This window comes from Mus caroli, unplaced genomic scaffold (assembly GCF_978045245.1).
Source record: "Mus caroli unplaced genomic scaffold, Mus_caroli_1 scaffold_2, whole genome shotgun sequence".
Taxonomy (NCBI): domain Eukaryota; kingdom Metazoa; phylum Chordata; class Mammalia; order Rodentia; family Muridae; genus Mus; species Mus caroli.
Window position 1 is genome coordinate 107,193,666 of NW_028227257.1, and position 22,897 is coordinate 107,216,562.

At 47.7% G+C, this 22,897-nt stretch overlaps 1 protein-coding gene across 1 annotated transcript; it reads right to left on the bottom strand.

The window, feature by feature from the left end:
• Positions 1-1,585: 1,585 nt before the first annotated feature.
• Positions 1,586-4,176, bottom strand: Sp9 (Sp9 transcription factor). Its single transcript, XM_021156600.2, has 2 exons — positions 4,047-4,176; positions 1,586-3,025 (listed from the first exon to the last, which is right to left on the bottom strand). Exons 1-2 carry the CDS (start codon positions 4,065-4,067, stop codon positions 1,586-1,588), a joined length of 1,461 nt encoding a protein of 486 aa, XP_021012259.1. The 5' UTR covers positions 4,068-4,176.
• Between the last annotated feature and the right edge of the window lie 18,721 nt (positions 4,177-22,897).

Sequence of the window (22,897 nt, forward strand, 5' to 3'; positions counted from 1 at the left end):
GGAATACAAGGCACAGGGGGCTGCTGTGTGCTCTAAGTCAAAATTAATAACATTTAACAAGATTTTCATTTAGGCATGAAATGTCTTTTCCGGGGTATTGACTCTAGCGATTTATTCCCCAGAGATGCCTCCCAACGTAGAGGGCCTTAGAAACTAAAAGATATTTTTTTCCTAGAAAGATTTTTTCTCCCACAGATGGTTTTAAAATCAGTTTTAAAAAACAAACCCACCAATTTTTTTCTGAACCCTCCGGGAGATGGGTAGGTATCTCCCCAGTTAAAACTGTCAAAAGCCCTGGCTTTTTAAAAAGGCGATCCAAAGATTTAAAATGTCACCTTTTGCAAGCCTTCCCATTAAGTAATACAACTACACATTCTTATAACCCGATTTAATTTATGCTGTTAATATACAAATAAATAATTTTGACTTCTCAAAAAATGTATGTGTGTTATGGCTTTTGCAACCCACATAAACTTCATTGCCTACAACTAACATTAAAGGAATTTGTTTCCCAACAAAAAAATAGTTGATTCCACATTAAAGATTATTGAGGGGGAAACAGGATTTTTTTTAAAAGGAGGAGTGTTGTTTAGAGTCCTTTAATAACACCAAAATGAAAATATGATGTCAAGATTCTCTTCATACAGATAAACGCATTTAATTTCTTTAGATGACCTTAACTTACGTGTTTGAGTGAAATGGTAACTCAACATTTTAAATATCTTTTACATATATACTGACTTTCACAAAGTGCATCAGAAAATTAAAAAGAAACTCCCTGAATTTCAGGAATTCACAAAAAACTATTCGAATGAACATTTACAAGAAAATAAAAGAGAACACAATCCTTTGAACCCTATTTATACAGATGTTATGAAATACAGAGAAACTGTTGCTAGACTTCCAGTTGAATATCTCACCTTAAGCCTTTTTTGATGCTTCCTTTTTTAGAAAAAAAAAAAAGTCTCATTGTAAGTAGACATCAAGCAGGACTTGGAGATTTTATATATAATATAATCCACACAAAGGGTCTGTTTTTATAGGTCTCGTTTGTTTTCATTCGAAAGTTCTGACAGTCCTTTGCTGAGTGGTAGCTAGTTTTTGTTTTTTGTTTTTGAGAAAAGGACAGAGAAGGATGGTGGGGGGGAGTGGGCAGTGGGGGGAGGGGACATTTCTGTGTATTGCTCTTCTCTGGAGAAGTTTGTTCGAGTGGGTGCCTGTGAGTGCGCGCGCGGGAGTGTGAGTTCTTGCGTTTGTGGGTCTCCGGGGTGGTGTGTGTGTGTGTGTGTGTGTGTGTGTGTAGTTTTGAACCTGCACTTATGTCGGAGGATGGCTCGCTTTTGTTTCTGGACCTCGAGATCGATTCTCATCTGGGCGCAACGGGTTGAGGGCAACTCCGGCGCCGCCAGCAAGCCACCGCCCGGGGTTCCGCGCTGCTCCACCTCGCTCCCAGCCTGGGCTCCGGGGGCTTCTCTGGAGCCCCTGCCCTCCCGTGCGCCCACTCGCTCGCCCTCCGAACCTCTCGCTCGCTCGCTTGCTCGCTCTGGGTGTCTCTACTTGCTCGCTCGCGCCTCTCCGCCAACCTCTAGGAGTCGTTGGGACCGGTCGCAGCTTCCTTGCCTCCCGCCGAAGCCGCTGCTGCTGCTGCTGCCGCCGCCGCCGCTGCTGCTGCCGCCGCAGCCGCCCGGGCTGCACTGACGCCGGAATCGTGCAGGATGAGGTCCGGGGACTCGGAGCGGGGTGTCTCCAGGTTGCTGGCGTCCGTGTCACTGTCGCTGCCCTTTTTGCCCCCGCCGCCCCCGTTGTGCGTCTTAATGTGTTTGCTCAGGTGGTCGCTGCGCATGAAACGCTTGTTGCACACCGGGCAGGCGAAGCGCTTCTCGCCCGTGTGAGTCCGCAGGTGCCGCTGCAGCTCGTCCGAGCGCGTGAAGCGCTTGCCGCAGAAGAGCCAGTTGCACACGAAGGGCCGCTCGCCCGTGTGCCAGCGCAGGTGCGCCTTCAGGTGCGATGTCTTGCCGTACACCTTGCCGCAGCCCGGGATGTGACAGCTGTGCAGCCCCTTGCGGCGTAGGCTCGCCCCGGCCGGACCCAGCCGCTCGGCCTCCTGGCAGTTGGGGCAGTCGCAGGTGGCGCGGCCCGAGTAGCGACGGGCAGAGCGCGCCGAGCTGCCCCCGGCGGCGGCCGCCGCGGCGCCCGAGATCATAGCGCTGGCGGCCGCCGCGGCCACCGCGGCGCTGGAGTCCGAGTAAGAGGGCAGCACCGGCTTGAAGCCGTCCTGGGCCAGCAGGTGCTGGCTGGTGGAGAGCAGGTGCGAGGCGGCGGCGGCCGATGAGCCGAGGCCGGTGGAGCTGAAGGCCGAGTGCGTGAGCGAGCTGAAGTCGGGGTTGTAGGTGCCCAGCTGAGAGTGCAGCGAAGCCTGGGGGGCGCCCGAGTGCAGCGAGCTCTGCAGCCCCCCGGCGGGGTTCTGCACCTCCAGCCAGGACCCGGGGCTGCTGTGCACGTCCCACCACGACGACGCCGCGCCGTTGGTCACCTCGCCCGCCGCCAGCGTGGAGTGGAAGCCTGACTTGTACCACGACTCGTACGGGTGCGCCATGCCCACGCGCGGGTACAGACCGTCGGCCGCCGTCGTGTGCACCTTGGAGATGAAGGCCGACTGGCCGCCCGCCTCCTGCGGGGACACGCCGGCCGCCGCGGCCGCCGCCGCCGCCGAGTTGGAGAAAAGGCCGCCATAGTCGCTGCTGAAGGCGGACGACGTGGGGGACGTGGAGGCCAGGCAGAAGGCGCTGTTGGCGGCTCCCGAGCCACCCGCCAGGCTGCCCGAGCCGCGGCCGCCCGTGGCCACAGCGAAGCCAGAGAGACTGGAGCCGAGGTTGCAGCTGGACGAGGAGCGCTTCCAGGGGTGGAAGCCGCCTTTGGCGAAGGCGCTGGACTCCGGCAGGGTCGTCAGGGGGCTCGTGTTGCCGATCTTGTTGCAGGTCGCCGCCAGCATGGCCAACGGGGTTGTTCCGAAGCGTGGCTCTTCCTGGAGTGGGTGGGGTGAGGGAGGAAGCGAGGAGGAGGAGGAGGGCAGGGAGAAGTGGGGGAAGACACAAAGTGCACCGGTGAGCAGCCTCGTTCCCCCGTGCAGATCCCGGAGGGCCCTGGCACCCTGGCTCGCGCCTCCTCCCCGCACGCTGGCGGGGGACGCCCCGCGCCCCGCGCAGGACAGAGGCGATCACGAGCGAGGAGGAAAGTTGTTCCTCAGTGAGACTATAGATCAGAAATGCCTCAGTTTTCGCCACCTCGTTCGCTGCCACCCTTGTCTAGAATCAGACTTGGGTTGACGCCACAAGCCCGCTCTTCTCCCAGAAGCCCCCAAGTCGCCCTTCCGGGTGTAGCACGAAGGTAAACACACACAAGAAATAACGGGTGAGGGCGGGGGGTGGCCAAAACAGCCACCCAGTGCTGGAAGAAACTCTTAGAACATTCCTCGAATGAGTGGCTACGACTTGGCTATTTTCTTTTATAGTTCAGAAACGTAGTGTTGATATTTACACAACGCACACGATTACAAAAAGAATCCAAGTATAAGTGGCTTTCAAAGTCAAGGGCAAACTGGGGAGCCACGCTAATGTAAGTGTTTATTAATGTAACTGCGTGGCCTGCAAAACAAGACTTTCCAGAAAACACTGTAATGTAATGCAACAACCCCCAAACCGAGTGGCGTGGGTTGGGGGTGGGGGAGTGATGTTAAAACCAAGAAGGGAAGAAAAGAAACATTCGGCTTTGCCTCAAAAACCAGTTAAAAGGGAACTTGCTTAAGACATTCTTTTCTTGCAAAGGCAAAAGGTCCCAGGTTCCAATAACTTGAAAAGATCGGTTCCGGAAATGTAGAAAATGCTAAAAGGAAACCAGAGCTGTGGTATAGCAACAGTTTCTTGAGAGATTCTGACCCAGAGAAGCCATAAGAAAACAAAACAAAAACAAAAAACCACCACCAACAACACAAAAACAAAACAAACAAAAATGAGCAAAGCCTTTGCAGCGAGCGCTTTTTCACTTACCCCAAGTATAGACGTGGCCATAGCAGGTCTTTGGGCTGCGCGGCGAGGCCCGGAGCAGTGTTAAGCCTGGCGGCTCCTGGGAATCACGATTCAGGTCCCGCGCGGCTCCCGCGTCCCGCGCTCGCGCCGAGCGGACTCTGGGCTCCCGCCGGCAAAACTCAGCCTAAGTGCGAGGAGCACCCGCTTTGAAGTGCCGCTGGCTGCGCCTCTCGCCCAATGAGGGCGCAGGCAGAGCAGACGGGAGCTGCCCCGCAGCCAATCAGACGCTCCGAGGGGCCCGAGCCCGGGCTCCTGGCGCGTGCCAGTCAAGTCTGCGGGCGTGGGTGGGAGGGGGGCGGGCTAGGGACAGAAGAAATTACAGTGCAATTAAAAATTTACACACACTCACGTACCAAGCCAGGTTTAAGAACTGTTGAGATCAAGCCGCAGGCCCCCCACCACTCCCACCACCCTGGCCACCTTGCTACTTAGGGCTGACAGTCTTCACTCTCCACTTGTGGGAAAGAAGCAGGAGAGGGACATCCCGGCCTAGGGCACAAGTGGAAATGGTCTGCGTTCACTTTGTGTGTACACGTTGTTGCTGCGAAGAACTTGAACTTGTAGCCATCACTCTTCCGATGGATTTATCCTTGTCGTGGTCGTTTTCCCAGATTCCTGCTCCCACCGTATTCATTTTTATACTCAGAGTCCTATTGAGCAGAGGACGCAAAGGACAGCTGGGCCTCTCCAGGCAGGTCTACACCCACAGACTTGTTAGGAGAGCCCAGAGCCTGCTGCATCCCGCCATTTCCGTCCAGCGGTCTAAGTGACTTCCTAATTGTCGCTCTGGCCTCTGACCCAGGGGGTAATACAAGTGCCTATCACGCCAGAAGCTCCTGGTGGTAATTGAGGGCACCCTTTGTATGGCTTCGCCAGCGCCTAGATACCAGGTTAACCCAGTTGTCAAATATGACTAAACAGTGGGACGTGCTGATTATCTGCCAGGTTTTGCTGGGGGCTGGCGTGGGGGTGGGAAGCATCAGCCCATACAACACTCTGCACGAAGCCGCTTATTTTCACATTGTAACAACTTTGGAAACGGAGACCGGCGCGAGCGGCGTCCGCCCCCCCCCCCACCGCCGCCCCCGCTGAAGCTGCAGCTTGCACCGCTGTTTGTTTAACCCGGTGGAGATTTGCATGTCGGATTTCAGGTTGAAGTCGAGTTTTAGGGGATGTTTATAGAGTCATTTTTCTTGCTTCAGATTCAAACTATCTCCACTGCAGACTGCCAGGGCCTAGAAACTCCGTCTTCAGGGCCAAGGGACTCCAAAGGAAGGCTCATCTTCATCAGGCACCCTGCTGACACAGCCTTCGAAGGACCTCTCCGGAGCCTTCACCGAGAGAGTCTGCGAAAGCCAGGCCACACGTGGGCGCCTCCGCGTTCTGCAAGCTGGAAGCATCTTCAAAGCCTCTCTGGACCTTAGTGTAAAAAGAGGTGTCCTCACGCATCGCAAGGCGCCGCCGCTGGAGGGTTTCCTGTTTCTGGGCTTTACTTTGTCTTTTCCAGGGTAGCCAGAGGCAGCTTTTGAACTAGAAATACCAGAGCCCTCAGGCAGGTCTGGATACTTAAACGTGTAAGCACGTTCCCCCTCCAAACCACATCCCGCTCTTTAAAATAGTAACTCCCAACCCTAAATGGTCGGGTGCAAAAGACAATTTGTCGGGGAACGACAAGTCAGGAGGGTGTGAAGTTTTGTTTCCAGGTTGAGTTCATTTGCAAGATCTCTAGGCCCAAAAGTAAGTCCACCGCAAGATTTCTCTCTCACCTTAAGGTGGAAGACCAGGCCTGCAAGCACCGGCTCTTCGTGAATGGGGAGAGCTTATGTGGACGTCGCCTTTCCCTAGACTATTTTTGCTCAGAATGCCTTTAAAAGAAAACTTTAAGGTGACAAAAGACAAAGAGGAAAATGATGGCGGAAAAGGAGAAAAGAGAAGGATGAGCTGATCAGCTAGGAAGGAAGCTCTGCGTCCTAGGTGACCGAGATAAAAATCTGAGGGGGGGGGGTGTGTGTAAAGAAAGACAACGCGGTGGAAGGGGGGCGGGCTACCAGGCTGCAGGACCAAGCCAGAAAGCCCAGCAGGGGGGACCCGGGAGCTGTTCCCAACAGGTGATTTCTGCCCTGGAAGGAGAGGCTGGCCCTTGGCTTCCCGTAGGGTCCTCGCGTCGATTTACTAATAGATGGATTGTTAAGTGGCAGCGAGGCGTTTCCGATTCACCCTGGGCAGCCCCGGGAGGAGAAGTGCAGAGGGTTCCCCACGACTTCTCCTCCCCAACCCACCCTCTTCTTAAGGAAACCTGACCAAGTAATAAATAAGACAATCGGAAAAGCCACTTGGCACTGGTAACATTTTTAAGCCCACCATTTAAACAGTTCTCACAGGCGTCTCGGGCTCGCGGCACCCGGTTCCTCTATTCCTCCTCCTCCTCCTCCTCCTCCTCCTCCTCCTCCTCCTCCTCCTCCTCCTCCTCCTCCTCCTCCTCCTCCTCCTCCTCCAGCAGTCCCCTCCCCCTCTCGCTGTTTTCCTTGCAGTTCCAGCTGTCAGACTCTGGACGTGGGCTTTCGCATATTCCTAGACACACGCGTCCTCATCACAATAAAAGTTAGGGAAGTCTTCCAAAGGAATACAGACAATTCAACAATCCGGACCGGTTCAACTCTAAGGTGGGGCTCAAAGGAAATCTTGGGGGGGGGGTCCAGTTTTTTCCCCCTTCCGTCTGACAGATTTTTTTCATCTTCTAAAAAATCTAGTTTTTAAACAAAGATCAATGTGTTATGCTAAAGTGTTGAGCTGACTGTTAAAACATTTGGGGAAATAATGACAATGTAACAAAGGCCTGGTTTGGAGTGAATCATCACCCTTTTAAAAGTTAAAGCAATTTTCAGGAGAATAGCTTTCAGCAAACGCTTTACATTATTCAAAACGGCCAAATAATGCTCTATTATAGCGCCTGAATGGTGCCAGTCAGCCCCTAAGTGCAATTTGTGCAAAGGCCCCGGTGCCTTATCTCCACTTCTTTATAAAGAGGTGAATATAAAACAATTTCTTCCAAACCCAGACAGAGAGCACGAAAATTGCTTCCCTTTCTGCAATCAGGGCAATTTAACTGGAGTGCAATTAGCACTATTAAATGTCGATTCTGCATAAACAAATCTGACTGAGCAGAGAAAGTGGGGTGAGAACCTCATATACACTGAAACTGATTTTTTAAAATTATGTATCCGGGTCCTTTACAATTGATCCGTGACGTTTTCATCTTGGCATATATTTACATCGTAAATACACTATGGTTAAATCAACATGATGTTTTGCAAAAAAAAAAAAAAAAAAAAAAAAAAAAAAAAAAAAAATTCTATACGAAGCCCAATAAAGAATAGAGTAATTAAAGGGAAGAGTTCACTGGCTTTGAGCAAATATTGTTCCTCCCATCTTGCCTCTCCGAAGGGCTCTGATGTGAGCTGAGCAACTGTTCAAGTTTGTAGTGTTTCAGAGGCAAAGCTCGGGGAAACAATTTCATCTTGAGCACCCATCCCTGTTCCTGAGCATACCCAGATGAAATGCTTTCTCGCTGACGCACGAAGCAGGGTGGTGATCCTCAAGACCAGTTATTTTCTGAACCCCTTCCTCCGTACTGTAGCTGAGTAAACTGTACTCCATACTGTAGCTACCCATTCTCCACGGGAGTTAGCAGCGGACCTACCACACTGAGGTGGGGTAAGGTGTAGACTCAAGATATGGGCAGGAGGGGAGGCGTTGGGCTGGGAGGAAGCGAACAGTTCTACAGTTCTCAAAATTGGTGAGGCTGGTTGCAGGGGAAGGCTGGGCCACTAGAATCAGGATTGGGGCGGGGGGGGGGACTGGGGGCGGGAGGGGGGACCCATTAAAGCATTTGTCTGACCTGTCCTCCCACCTGTCTCTATTTATTTATTTATTTATTTGCTAAGCCACAGAGGCTCCCGTTTTGAATCATTTGTGCAATTAATTATGCTTTTCATTTGCATGATCTACACCAGAGCAGTGATTATCAGGTCAGTGCCGTGTGGGAGTTGGGGAAGAAACATAATAACTTCAGTTTTTCTTAAAAAAAAAAAAAAAAAATGCTGCCTGAATGCTGGTTGCTGCCTGCCTGGAGCTCTGGGCAAGGAAGCCCAGTGCAGCCTTTAGTGCCTGTTGAGTATGGTGAATCCTTTCCGCAGTTGGAGTTTGTCAGTGTGACTGAAAAATGAAACCCAGCCTTTGATTAGATGGGAATCTTTTATAGTGAACATGTATTTATGTCTTTAAAAGCACCAGCCCTGAGTTCAAATAGATCAAGAAAATTAATTGAAAACTGAGAGACTCTCCCATGATTTCTGTGGCACTTTTATTTAATACTCATTTTACAAACCCTTACAAATAAAAAAGTCAAGAAGAATCAATAGGCCAATGAGATTTCCATCTTTTTAAAAAATTATACCCTACCTCAAAGGTGGCACTCCTATTTAGAGGCGCAATGCATTCTAACCTCTTGAAGGTCTCCAGCAGAAACTGAAAAGCCCTGGTCTGTGGAGAACAGTCCATGCCTTTGCTGTACAGCCAACTGTCTGCTGCTAGATGTGAGTGGACCTTATAGTCTAAGCTTGCCCTGCTCTGTTTATCTGAGCCAAAAATGCATTAACAATTAAAGGAGACACTGGTATGTCAAAGGAAGGAAGGCAACTGGAGACTGTGATGATTTTAATGACTGCAATTATTGGCAGATTATTCAACAAGCATCATAGGTCTGTTTACTGCATCACTAGGAAACTATGGGGTGGGGGTGGGGGGTGGGTTGTTTGGCTTGGAGCTGTACTGTCCTCCCTCACCAGACACTGTGGAGGAGTCCCAGACCTAAGCCAGTTGACCAGCCAGAGTCAGTATCGGGTTTTCTCTTTTTAAGAGAAGAGCTACCCAAACGATACACATACATTGCCCACCAGTTTCTTCAGTTTAACCACTTCCTAGACAGCTTGAGAGATTTCCAACTTCCAGCTCTTTCCTCCTTCATCCAAGGCTCAGAGGAGGGAAACACTCCAACTTTGAGAAGTATAACTCAAAGCTGTCCTGGAAAAAGCTCCTCTGTCCCTTTCTTTAACAAGTCCCTTCAAGAGACTCCTTATCATTATTGAAAAAATAAATAAATAAAAATAAGGAAAGAAAACAAAAAGATATGACCAAGAGCATATTGGTTTGTGACTAACAAGTTTTTTACTGTAAATATAAATGCAGAGGCTTTAAATCCAGAAGGTTTCTGAGATTGACAAAATGTGTTTTGGTTCACAATAATCAATAGATTGCAGGCTAGACTTTGCTTATCACTGAAATGGTGATTTGGAAGTTAACTCTCTCTCTCTCTCTCTCTCTCTCTCTCTCTCTCTCTCTCTCTCTCTCTCTCTCTCTCTGTGTGTGTGTGTGTGTGTGTGCGCGCGCGCGCGCGTGCGCGCGCACGCGCGCGGGTTTGTAGCAACTACCCTTAGCAATACTCCCTCTTCTGGGCACAGAGGTTGGAGTGGCAGGGTGCTTCTTTTGGGTTTGGTACTGACCAGCCTGGGGCTTAAGGTGGACTGAGTTGGCATTGAGACCCTTGTGAGCCTGCAGGCTTCTGCACATGACAATTAGGAACCTATTACAAGCCATTAGATGGATCAATGTACCTTAAACAATGTGAATGATTTATATGGCTGATTTATAATGGCGAAAAGAAAGAGGTGGGGAAGATGGCTCCATGGCCTTTATATCCATGGCCCTGCTGTGCAGAGTGGGGGACCCAGATCCTGCTCATCTCAGCTTAGAGCCACCAGTGACTTAGACAACTTTTCAAGCAGGGACACAGGTTCCTCAGCTTGTCCAGTGGGTGGCGAGATGCGATGTGTGCTCTCTGCCTGTGTGTCTTCATTCTAAGGAAGAGTGAAGAAGACTAAGGGCTGCCTCAGCAGAGGGTCACAGAGCTGCCACACCCCTAGCCTAGGACACCAGCAGCAGGGGTCCCAGCTGCCTCCCCTCCTCAGCCTCCCCCCACGAGGATGACTTGCATATTTGTTTAACGAATGTTGGATTGCTGCATGGCCCCCTAATTACTGCAGGAACACACACCATTAGCCCTTGAAATTTCAGACTGGGGAGGAGCAGCAGCCCTGCTCTGGAAGGATGGTGCCTTTGGAAGAGGAGGAGGGAGGGAAATCCTTGTTAGGGCTGACTCTTCCAGCTAATCTACACATCGAAGACAAAATTACAACAGAGCTGAAGTGATCAAGGCCGCCCTCCTCTGCCTGGTCCAAAGTCTGTTTGTAGTTGTCTACTTGCCACAGACACTCATCAGCTTCTCATGATGAGGAAATTCCTGCCCCACCCCATCCCACCCTGGCCTGAAAGGAGAGGACAGAAGATTCCCTTTGTTTGACCCCCTACTTCTGGTGCACCTTCAGCTAGACAATGGAGGGGGAGACCAGGGGGCCAGATTCTTTTTTTTTTTTTTTTTTTTGGTTTTTTCGAGACAGGGTTTCTCTGTGTAGCCCTGGCTGTCCTGGCACTCACTTTGTAGACCAGGCTGGCCTCGAACTCAGAAAGAAATCCGCCTGCCTCTGCCTCCCGAGTGCTGGGATTAAAGGCGTGCGCCACCACGCCCGGCTAAGGGGGCCAGATTCTAAGTTTGAACATCTCACACCCAAATCTAACTTTGCCCCTGCTGGTTCATCCCCTCCTCCACCTTCTCCTCTCCGCTCTCCCTTTTCCCAGTCTCTCTGGCTCTCGGCTCCCCCAGATCCTCTTCTTAGCCCAGTTCTGTCCCCACCTCCTGTCCCTAGAGCCTGGGCTGGCTATATCCCCTACCTCATCTTGGTTTGGAGTGTCTAGAATGGACTCAGATGTCTTTGGCATTGCTGATGGTGTGGAAGAAAGGACAGAGAAACAACAGGCACGTGTCTTTTGTAGCCAATGTTCTATGGGAGCCCAGGATTTGGAAAACCTAAATGGATCCCATCCTCTCCCAACCCCCAGCCCCTACACACACACACACACACACACACAGAGACACTTCCAGAGGCTCTCTGACCTTATTTCTCCAGATGGCACCCTGCTGAGTTCTCTCAGGAGTTCCTTCAGTCCTCTCCTGCCTGGAATCTCTTCTCAAGGACCTGCAACTCCAAGAGAGGCAGAGAAGGGGGAGGAGGGAGGCTGATTGTGTAGGCCATGAGATTCCCCGCGAGGACTCAAGTGCCCCTGTGACATTGCCCAGACAAATCCATGCTTCTGGATTCCAGCCAGTCTAGAGCCCAATCCTGGTGGGCCGGCCTTCTGTTTCACCACCCATTCATTGTACATCCTGTGTCCTTAGAGCACGGTGAGAGGCGCTTGAGTCTCACTTTCTCCCTGGTATTGAATGGCATGGGGGTAGAGAGAGGCTCCACTCGCTTTAGGCACCGGCATCTTGCTTCTTCCCTCCTTCCTAGCACCGTAGCAAAAGATACTCTTGCTGACTTGCTGACACTGACACACTCGTCGAGCACATGCCAGGGACGCCCATTTTAGTTTCCAACCATGCATCAGTCAAGCGGGATGGCCTTAAGGCAGGTGACAACATAGAGAGTCAGACTCAGAGCTCCAGAAACACCCCTGCGGTTTCCGGTCCCAGACGCTTAGATCTCTCAAAACCCTCTAGAAGTCTAGCCGAATGGCTTGTGGCAGTAAGGGCTGGGCCTCTCCTCCACCTCTTGGCACCCGGCTCAGCATCCTTCACTGGACTATACAGAGTATCTCCGTGCACCCCTGCTCCCGCCCAGCGCCCCCTTGCAGGAGCCCGCCACCCGTTGTGCACGCCCTCAGTAGGCTGGGTTCCATCTGGGATGCATTGCCCCTTAATTGTCAACCCGTTATTGTGATCAAGTGAATGTTGCTAATCTCTACATTTATTGTTTAGGTAAACAGAGGCTGCATTTCATCAATATGCAGGGCCCCAGCCCTCGAAGCGCCAAGTAACTGAAGTCAACGCTCCACATTCAGGGTGTGCGTAATTACAGAGCTTGCGGAATTTTCACTCGATCCTAATTCCACATCTTTTCTCCGACCCGAGGGCAGCAGGGGGGAGGGAACCCGAGAATCTCCACCCTCCAAGGAGTTCAGGGCAGCTCCATAAGAGCAAAGGGACTTCACTGGCGGTGACAACTGGCGTCTTGTTCTGGCCCCACAACCTGAAGTGGATCTCAGGACAATCCTAAACTTCCAGCTGCAGAATCCTTTGCAATGCTTCTGGACCCCTCCCCCCAAATGTGCCGCAGCGAGGAGGGGGTTTCCTACTCCGCGGGTCCTCGGGGGGGGGGGTCTTGGAGGCGGGTTGTTCCACGCTCTCCACGCGCGCCTCGGTCCTCTGCTTCTGCCCGGGGGGCTTAGACGTGCCTAGTTCTTTGCCCCAGGTTTGGAGCCGAAGACAGTGTGCTATGCTTGGGCGCGAAGAACGCGGGTTATTCGCGCCCAAGAAGCTATTGTTTTCTAATTAAGAGGATCTAACCCCGAGACTGCTAGAAGACTAGGAATTCGCCTCAAGAAATGGGCGGTCTCCTTTGGCCAAGGCCGGTGCGGAACTGTCTTTGGGCTTTGGGAGTGGCTTTGGACTGGGTTAGCTGGAAATCTTCCAGGAGGTTGTGGAATGGGACTTTAGAGGCTGAGCCTCAAGTCTGGGAGACTAACATTTTCTTAGGCAACTCTGTTGCAGGGAATTTTTTTTTTTTTTTCCTGCTTCGGTTATAACCGGACGCCCATCTTGCAGGAGATTGTCTGGCTTTATTTAAGCAGAATTCTGAAGTCAACTCCCCACTTGCAAGTTTAGGGCATTAGTGCAACCACTAGATTATCTTGTAAGGGAGAAATGAGTTGGGGCCCACAGCATGGGGTGGCAGCTTGCTGTTTTTCATTTTGGGAAACTGGGCACTTCTTATATAAGGTACCTCTCTTGGCTTTCCTTACGACTTGAATAGCACTTGCGACAAGAGAGAAATTAAACACAAATGTCAGTTCAATAAAGACAGCCTTTCTTTCTGCCACCCCATTCTGAACCTCCCGTTTGCAGGCCAAAGCTACTTTCAAGCCTGTGGGCTCCTCTATCATATATGGAGATCTTTCGCCACACTGACACACACCAGCGCTGCTTCTCAGGGTAGATGGATAGGGTTTTAGATTGCAAACGTTAACTTAGCCCTTTTCTGAGTTGTGGTTATTTTCAGCTAGGACAAGAGGCCTGGGAACTGGGGTTGGGGTGGGGTGGGGCGGGGAGGTAGTAGGTAAGGTAGTCTGGGCGGACACAAACCCTTTGGAAGTCTCATGTTGAGTAGGCTACCACTTAAGGCTTTCATCCCGGCCAGGTGTAAACATTTGTGAGCTGTCTGTTCTCCAAAATGCAGCTAAGAATGGCAGTTCTGAAGGATTGTTGTAAAGGCCAAATAAAACTAGGCAGAGAAAGTCTTGGCAATGCCTCAGTGCTTAATGAGAATTAATCTTAAAAAAAAAAAAAAAAAAAAAAAGCCTTGCCCTGTTGGAGACACCACCCACAGCTAAAACACTGAGATTAAAACAGGGCCAAGGGCCACCCTACAACGGGGTCACAGCGAATCTGAGCCAAGAAGGTGAGCAATATAACCTAGCAACTAGTGCTGCCTGCCTCTTTGCAAGGCATTAAGTCAGTTCTCCATGGGTTCGAGGGTTGGTTGGTTGGTTGGTTGGTTTGGTTTAGTTTGGTGGGCTTTGTTGTAGATTCTTAGATTCCTCCTCCTCCTCCTCCTCCTCCTCCTCCTCCTCCTCCTCCTCCTCCTCCTCCTCCTCCTCCTCCTCCTCCTCCTCCTCCTCCTCCTCCTTCTTCTTCTTCTTCTTCTTCTTCTTCTTCTTCTTCTTCTTCTTCTTCTTCCCTGCTCCCTCTGTGTGTTTTGGCTGTCTTGGAGATCAAACTGGCCTCTAACTCCACCTCTGAGATCCACCTGCCCCTGCCTCCCCCTCTGCTTCCCAGAGTGCTGGGACTAAAGGGGTGTGCCACTATGCCTGGCTTGTTTTAAATTTTTAAAGATTATTTTAATTTTATTTTTAATTATGTGTATGTCTGTGGATAGGCATGTACAGGATTCCCAAGGAGGCCAGAGGTGTGTGCTGCTGGACATATAGGTGAACCACACAGTGTGGACGCTGGGAACTAAACCCAGGTCCTCTGCAAGGACTGTAACTGTTCATAAGTACTGAGCCATCTTTCCAGTCCTTGTTTTGTTTCATTTTATTTTGTTTTGAGCTGGGCTGGGACTCACTTATTTGGCCCAGGCTAGCCTTGCAGTCCTTTTGGAGTAACATACCAAAATAAGTATGCTACCATTCGGATCCCTTACCTTCCACCGTATTGCCCATAGAGATGGGAGGGCTTGTTTCTCGGAACAACAACTAACCTTTATTGAGCACTTATCATATCTCAGGTGCTCTGGCACATCCTTCACACACAGCATCTCATTCATCCCACACTAATCTTAACACTGAATGTTATTGATGATCTCTTTCTCATTTTGAAAAGTTCTTTTTTTTTTTTTTTTGGTTTTGGTTTTATGAGACAGGGTTTCTCTGTGTAGCCCTGGCTGTCCTGGAACTCACTCTGTAGACCAGGCTGGCCTCGAACTCAGAAATCCGCCTGCCTCTGCCTCCCAAGTGCTGGGATTAAAGGCGAGCACCACCATGCCCAAAAAGTTGATTCTTTTTAATTGTGTGTGTGTGTACACATGGGTGCAGGTACCTGCAGCGACCAGAGGTGTCAGATGTCCCGGAGCTGGGATTATGTGTAGTTGTGAGCCACCTGATGAGGGTGCTGGGAATCGATGTGGGTTCTGCTGGAAGAGCTTCTGTATTGCTCTTAACCATTGTGAGCCCAATCTCTCTCTTTAAACCATTGCTATATATAGCAGCATCGACTACATACTGAAAAGGAGAGAAGAGTCTGTCCAGCATCCAGCATCAACAATTGTCATCTTGGGGCCAGGCTTGTGCTTCTGCTATTTCTGTCTCCACTTGCTTCATTTAAAAATCAAATGTCAGATGCCTGTTAATTCTCTATATTACATGTTTATGAGAAAAGATCATTTAGAAACTTACAATACCATGTTGTGACCATATTTAAACACATTTGAAATCATCCCTATAGTATCAAATATCTAATCAATGTTCAAGTATCCCCTGGACTCTCTTTTTATTATTATTATTATTATTATTATTATTATTATTATTATTATTATTAAAGTACAGTGTAGCTGTCTTCAGACACCCCAGAAGAGGGCATCAGATCTCATTATGGCTGGTTGTGAGCCACCATGTGGTTGCTGGGATTTTAACTTGGGACCTTCGGAAGAGCCAGTCATTTTTATCCCCCCCCCCCCCAGGGTTTCTCTGTGTAGCTCTGGCTGTCCTCGAACTCAGAAATCCCCTTGCCTCTGCCTCCCCAGTGCTGGGATTAAAGGCGTGTGCCACCATCCCTGCCTCATCCCCTGGACTCTTATAAATGATGTTTTATAATTGTTTTTGTTAGGTCAAGATATTCCTACACAATAGCTAATTGACTCTTTGTTTGGGAGTTTCTGGGGTTTTTGTTTTGTTTCTGTTTTTGTTTTTGAGACAGGGTCTCTCTATGTAGTCCTAGTTAGCTTAGAACTCTTTATGTAGACTAGGCTGGCCTAGAATAAGCAGAGATCTGCCTGCCCCTGCTTTCTAAGTGCTGAGATTAAAGGAATATGCACCCAAGGATGGGTTTAACTACCATTTAAGTCAGTTTTAATCTGGTTATCCTCAATTTCTCTCTCTCTCTCTCTCTCTCTCCCTTCCTTTTTTTTTTTTAAACACTGATTTACTCATTTTTTTCCTGGTAGTTTATCTGTTGACAGGAGTCATTGGTTATGTAACTCATTTTTAAAATGAAGAAAACGAAGCTCAGAGAGGTCAGAGAAATTTAGAAATGAATAGAAAAAGAATTTGATTGTGGCTCCTTAGTGCTGCGTCTGGGCTAAGTTGTCTTTCTTACACTCTCTTTAACTCAAATGGTGAAAAAGCCAGACACAGGGTGACCTCAGGCTTGCAGAGCCTGCATGGCTCCCCTCAGTAATCAGACTGACCAGATAGCCACAGAATACCAGTTACTTCAAAACCAGTCACGGCTTGAAACTCGGAGAGAAAAATTGAGACCAGACTCTGCGTGATTAAATAATTCCTGTGCACCCCTCTATCTGTAATGTGAGCACATTTTTTATGTCCAACAAATATTTAATAAGATAAAAAGATCTCTCAGAGAAACCTACCAAATTCCATTTTCTTCCTCCTCTTCTTCATTCGCTCTGCAATCTCTACTTTCCTTTGCACTATGAAGCAAGATAAGGAGGAAACACCTCTTTCAAATAGTTATTTTAAAATACCAGTCAAATTAACAATTTGGTACTTTGATATGTGATATCTGCCTTTTGTTACGGTAGTTTTGAAACCACAGGTTACCCTAGCAACTGAATACATTTTTTTCTCTTAAAAATTTTTTAGCTGTCTGGAGGAGAAAAAAAGAAAAAGAAAACTTCTTGCCAGAATTTTCCCCATAATAGCTTCCATTAACTGCAGTGACTTCTATTGGAGAGGCCAGCACTGCTGTCTCCTGCTGTCTCCAGTCATTCACTGATCTAGCAGATGTTTTGTTTGATAAGGCCAATTTGAGCTTTATAAAACATTTATTTTTTTTTTCACCTCCAAGGAGAAAATACCAGTAAGGATGGGGTTCAGCAGTGATCACTAGATACCACACAAGGGCCTCAACCTGCCGGTGGAGATGCTGGCTAAGAAGAGAGACTAAAACAAATCTAAGGGCTTCATTTACTAAAAAGAAAGGGGACAAAAAGAAAAAAAAAAAAACCAAAAAAAAACAGGAGGGATGGTTAAAGAGCATCAGATCAGTCCCTCGGGACCGAACAAGGGGAAGAATGCAAGAGAAAAGGGTGAGAGTCTACTGTGGAATCACATGAAATCCCTGGTGGGTAAGCCATGCCCAAAGACAGCACCTCGGAGGGTGAGGAGGAGAGAACTAGAGCCCAGTGTTTCAAGCATCAATGCCACGCCCCAATGTGCGAGGGTCCAGGTGTTGCTCTTTACAAACACAGGTCAAGCTGACAAAATGAGGAGAGTATCAATCCTTCTCTTGGAGTAAAAAGCAGGAAAAGTTCGAGGCCAGCAGCCATCCTGCATGCCAAGAGCAAAGCAGGAGAAGTAGTCTCGGTGTTCTGTGCCTTCAGGCCCCTTTATGCTGGGTGAGAAGAACAACTGAAATAAATCTAAAGGCTTCATTCACTAAAAAGAAAGGGACGAAAGTAAAGCAAGAGGAGGTGTGGTTGAAGAGCGTTAGATTAGTTGGGACTTAACAGGGGGAGGAGGCAAGAGCCTACCGTGGAATCAACTGGAAATGGCTGGTGGGGAGGCCATTCCCAAGATGGCAACACATCCCAAAGTGAGATTCTCCCCATGTAAAGGAATGAATCTCCAGAGGAAACTCTTAGGAAAGAGAACTGGATATTGGGAAGACAAAAAAGAAAAGAAAAGAAAGAAAGAAAGAAAGAAAGAAAGAAAGAAAGAAAGAAAGAAAGGAAAAGGAAAAAAGGAAAACCTAAATTCTGTTGGTTGGCTTGAGAGAAGAACTGATGGAATGAGAAGGATTCTTCTGAAATCTGTTTCACTCCTGATAGGCAGAACTCCACGGCCAGAACTGGACTGACTCCCTCTCCCCCTCTCCCTCCCCCTCCCCCTCCCTCTTCCTTCTCTCCCTCTCCCTCTCTCCTCCTTCTCTCCCTCTCCCTCTCTCCCTTCCTCCTTTCTTCCTTCATCCCTCCCTCCCTTTCTTCTTTCCTCCTCTTCCTCCTCCTTTTTGTTTGTTTTTGAGCTGGCCTGGAATTCACTATATAGACCAAGCTGGAACTCAGAGGAGTGCACCTGCCTCTGCTTCCTGAGAGATGGGGTTAAAGATTTGCATGGCCACAGACAGCAACTTTTAAATTTTTAATTAATTTCAAATGTTCAGGGCAATTGTAAGAATCATACAAAGAAGCATTTGTTTGTTTGTTTGTTTGTTTGTTTGTTTGTTTTTCTTCGCCAGATTCATCAGGATTGGTTGTTTTGTTTGCTTTTTGTCTTCTTGAGACAGGGTCTCTCTGCGGAGCACTGCATGCCCTGGTACTCACTTTGGAGAGCAGGCTGACCTTGGACTCAGAGACACACCTGCCTCTGCTGGGATTAAAGGCCTGTGCCACCAGCCCAGCTCCTCAACACATTTTAACATTCTGGTATCATTTGTTTTTTCTGTTCCCTGAGAAGGTTCAGATTTACAAAGAAGACGGTGAGCTAGCTGGTTTTGAGAGCAGCAAAGTTGCCCACATTTGGGGTGGGTCCTCCCATCTCACTTAATGTAGCTAGATAATACCTCACAGGCATGCCTGGAGTCTTGTCTCCTAGGTGATCCTGGCATGTCTCTTAGGTGATGCCAGATTGACATCACATGGTTCTCCTCTAGTTAGCCTTGATTGTCAACTTGACACATCCTGAGAGAAAAGCCTGGATTGAGGGATTACCTACATCAGATTGATCTGTGGGCATGTCTGGAAGCGATCATCTTGATTATTATTTGATGCAGGAGGACCCAATCCACTGTGGGTGGCACTCAGCCTAGGCAGGGGCTGTACAAAGCTAGAGTTCAGTGGAAACCTAGGAGTTAGCAGGCAGGGTTCCTCCATGCTTTCTGCTTCATGGTCCTACTTGAGTTCCTGGTCTGCCTTCCCTCAGTGATGCACTGTGACTTGGAAATGTAAGCCAAATTAACCCTTTACCTGCCCTAAGCTGCTTTCAGTCAGAGTGTGTATCACAGCACCAGAGAACAAACCAGAACAGGTTCTATCTTGGGAAGTTATAGATACTGAAAATATTTTATTATGCTCACAGATCTTGTGAGATAGGAGACAATGGGATGCCTTCTCTTTGCTCTGTGACGCAGAACCCTCAGAGGAAGATACAAAGTGCCAGGTATGTTCATGAGAACACAACTCGGGGCTGGAGTCACTGAGGACATCTGCACACATGTCCCACAGATGACAGTGGCCATTATCTGGGACACTTTCCCACCAGTAAGCTAATTTGAGTTTCCTCAGAGTAGTCAACTGAGCTCCTATGGCAAGTGTCCTAAGAGACCAACATGAAACATTTTGCATTTTTGTGGTCTAGCCTCAAACTTTATATAATAACGTTCCCCTGAATGCTGCCGGTTGATGCAGTCATAAATGTTTGCCCAGGTTTCAGGAGGGGGTACATAAACTCCATCTTCCCATGGAAGTAATATGAAGGTGAAATTGTGAGGAGAATACTGGGATAGCCCATACTGTCTCACCCACTGTTGGAAGACACAGTCTGCAATGGCTTATGTATATGCATTTAATGGGAGAATTGACATCTGAATTATGCTTTACTGTTTCTGGTAGTTATAGTCTTTTCTCAAAGTCTGAAGTAAAAAGTATTCTCCATGCTTTCTCTTTTTTTTTTTTAAAGATTTATTTATTTATTATATATAAGTACACTGTAGCTGTCTTCAGACACTCCAGAAGAGGGCGCCAGATCTCGTTGTGGATGGTTGTGAGCCACCATGTGGTTGCTGGGATTTGAACTCTGGACCTTTGGAAGAGCAGTCGGGTGCTCTTACCCACTGAGCCATCTCACCAGCCCTCTCCATGCTTTCTTTACTTGGAATTATTTTCCACTAACAATTCCACTTACAACTTTATAGGCTTATATTTTTCAAAACCTATTTTTTATTAGATATTTTAATAAGGGTTCTTAAACACTTTAATGTCTCTTATAGCCCAGTGACCAAAAGTAGGGAAGGAAGATGGCTAGTAGGACAAAGAGGATGTGGATCTCCTTAGAAGTAGTTCTTTGGGGGCAATTCCAGCAAAACACCAAACCTGAACCAGCAGCAGCAGCTCAATTCAGAAGAAACCATGAGGCCCCGCTGACCAGAGTGCCATTGAAGCTGCAAGATACAGCTGGAGCACAGCCAGAAGACCTCTGGTGTATTTCTCTCTACAAAGTCTTGACAAGTGAAAACCAAAGAAGTAAGCAAGGTGAACCAATGCCAGGGTGTCATCAGCGAAGTTCGACCAAGGCCAGCAAGGTGAACCATTGTCAGAGCATTGTCCACTGTCTACCGGGTTATACTTATACTTGTTCCAAAAAAATCACATGTCCTCTCAAGCATCCATTCTGGCAAAACATCGCATGCCCTTTCACCAGACAGCTTCCAAAAAAAAAAAAAACCAAAAACAAAAAAAAAAAAAAACAAACCACCATGCGCCTGTTCTCAGCAAAACATCCAGAAAAAATATCACATGATACAACTGAGTCTCCAACAAAACCAGAAATTCCCACTTCACCGCAATCTTTTAATTTTATTTTATATGCTTATTTAAATTTATTTATCATCTATGTATGAGTGTTTTGTCTGTGTACCAGAGGCTTGTCTGATTCATGAGAAGGTCAGAAGAAGGCCTCAAATTCCCTAGAACTGGAGTTGCAGACAGTTAACAGACCATGCAGTTGCTGGGCTTCAGACCTGGGTCCGCTGGAAGAGCAGCCAGTGTCTTAACTACTGAAACATCTTCCTAGCCTCCTGATTTACAGTATTTTAATTAATATTATGCTCTCACACATGTAATATAGCAACATAGCAAAATTTAACAGTTCTTATGGTCAGATGAATGGTAGAAAGTCTGGAGTTCCTGAGGGTCCCTCACTGGGCAACAATGTTGGAGTTGAGAATGTTATCTCATACATCTCACTGAAGCCAAGTGGATGCCGGGTATGTAGCTCAATGGTAGAACACTTGTCTACACACGGAAGGCCCTATGTTCAATCCTCAGCACCGAAAAAAGAGGTGGACTTGATAGATTTCAAGTGATTTTTTTTTTAAATAGAGAAATATTGTATGTTTGTCAGTTGAGCAGCACATTTGTGCCCACTGTGGCAGAATTGGAATGATGCAGAGTTTGCTGCGACTACAACCTAAGGATGACATACAAATCTGTGAGACAGTCTGTATTCAATAAAGCAAAAACAAAGCAAAACAAAACAAAATCAAAACAAAAACCAAACAGATCCAGGGCCTCATTGTGCATGTTTATTGTTTTAATTATTTGTTTTATGTGCATTGGTGTTTTGTCTACGTGTGTGTGTGTGTGTGTGTGTGTGTGTGAGGGTGTCAAGTCTTGGAGTTCCAGATGGTCGTGAATTGCCATGTGGATGCTGGGAATCGAACCTGGGTCCTCTGGAAGAGTAGTCAGTGCTTTCAACCACTGAGCCATCTCTCCAGCCCATACTGTGCATTTTTAAAATGAGCTTTCCTCCTATACCTCGCTTAAATGTTTGGAATATTAGAAACTTGCTTGCATCTTTGAAAGAAACCTTAATCCCTTTCTTTGTTACCAAAGACCTTTTTCTTTTCTTTTCTTTTCTTTTTTTTTTTTTGAAGAGATTTAGAAAATATCGTGATGTCCGTTTAACAAACATCTCATGTTTAAGTTTTTTAGTACCGTGGTCCCAGTTCACTGTATCATCAGGGGTTGATCTCTCAGCTGTAAACTTACTTGAAAAACCTCTTAAGTTTGGAACTGTTGACAGTATTTGAACTTCTTCTGTCCATGGGTTGTGATCTTAGACCAAGGACTGCATCCATCAGTAACACTCACCCAGAGCCGTCTGAAATCAGTGATGTGGTTTTAGAGATCTCAGGCAGTTCACTAGACAGCTTGCTCTAGCATCCAGTTTCTGTGATACTCTCGATATTTTAGCTCCTTGCAATCTTTTTTTTTTTTTTAGATTTATTTATTTATTATATGTAAGTACACTGTAGTTGTCTTCAGACATTCCATAGAAGAGGGAGTCAGATCTTGTTACGGATGGTTGTGAGCCACCATGTGGTTGCTGGGATTTGAACTCCGGACCTTCGGAAGAGCAGTCGGGTGCTCTTACCCACTGAGCCATCTCACCAGCCCAGCTCCTTGCAATCTTTTTCAAATCCTTTTTAACAGGCCAGCAACAAAATGTTTCTCTTATGACACAAGCAATTGCCAAGCAGTGCGACATAGACCATTAATTCTAGAACTTGGGAGGCAGAGGCAGGTGGATCTCTGCAGGATCCAGCCTGGTCTGCAGAGTGAGTTCTGGCACAGCCAAAGCTTCACAGTGAAATCCTTTTTCAAAACAAACAAACAAACAAACAAACAAACAAACAAACAGACAAGCAATTGGTCTATTTGGATAGCGTATCAATTAAAATGGCAGAAACGATACTGATTATATAGCAAGGACAGTTTCCAGGGAAAAGCATATGGGCTCTGTCTCAGTTAATGTTGTATTAGGTGAAGAACATTTATCAGAGCTAACCTATGTTTCTGTGTCTAGAGCCAGCACAAAGGAAGGACTATGCAGAAATACTTGTCAGTTATGATCAATTTAGCTGTGTGTGCCAAAATAATCAGAAACCAAGATAAGTAGCATTGGTTTTGAAGTTTGGGGGACAGAATCTTACTCCACAACTGACAAGGTACCCCCACCCTCCTATCCCCCCTGCCCTGTAATCATCAAGGATCTAATGTCTCTTCTTGGACTTTAGTCAGCAAAGAAAACATGTTCTTTCCACTTAAGCATCTCCAGAGGCTTAATTCAAAGTATCAGCTAATACCTCAAATTCTAGACTTACTTCTCTAGCTGCAGCAGGTGGC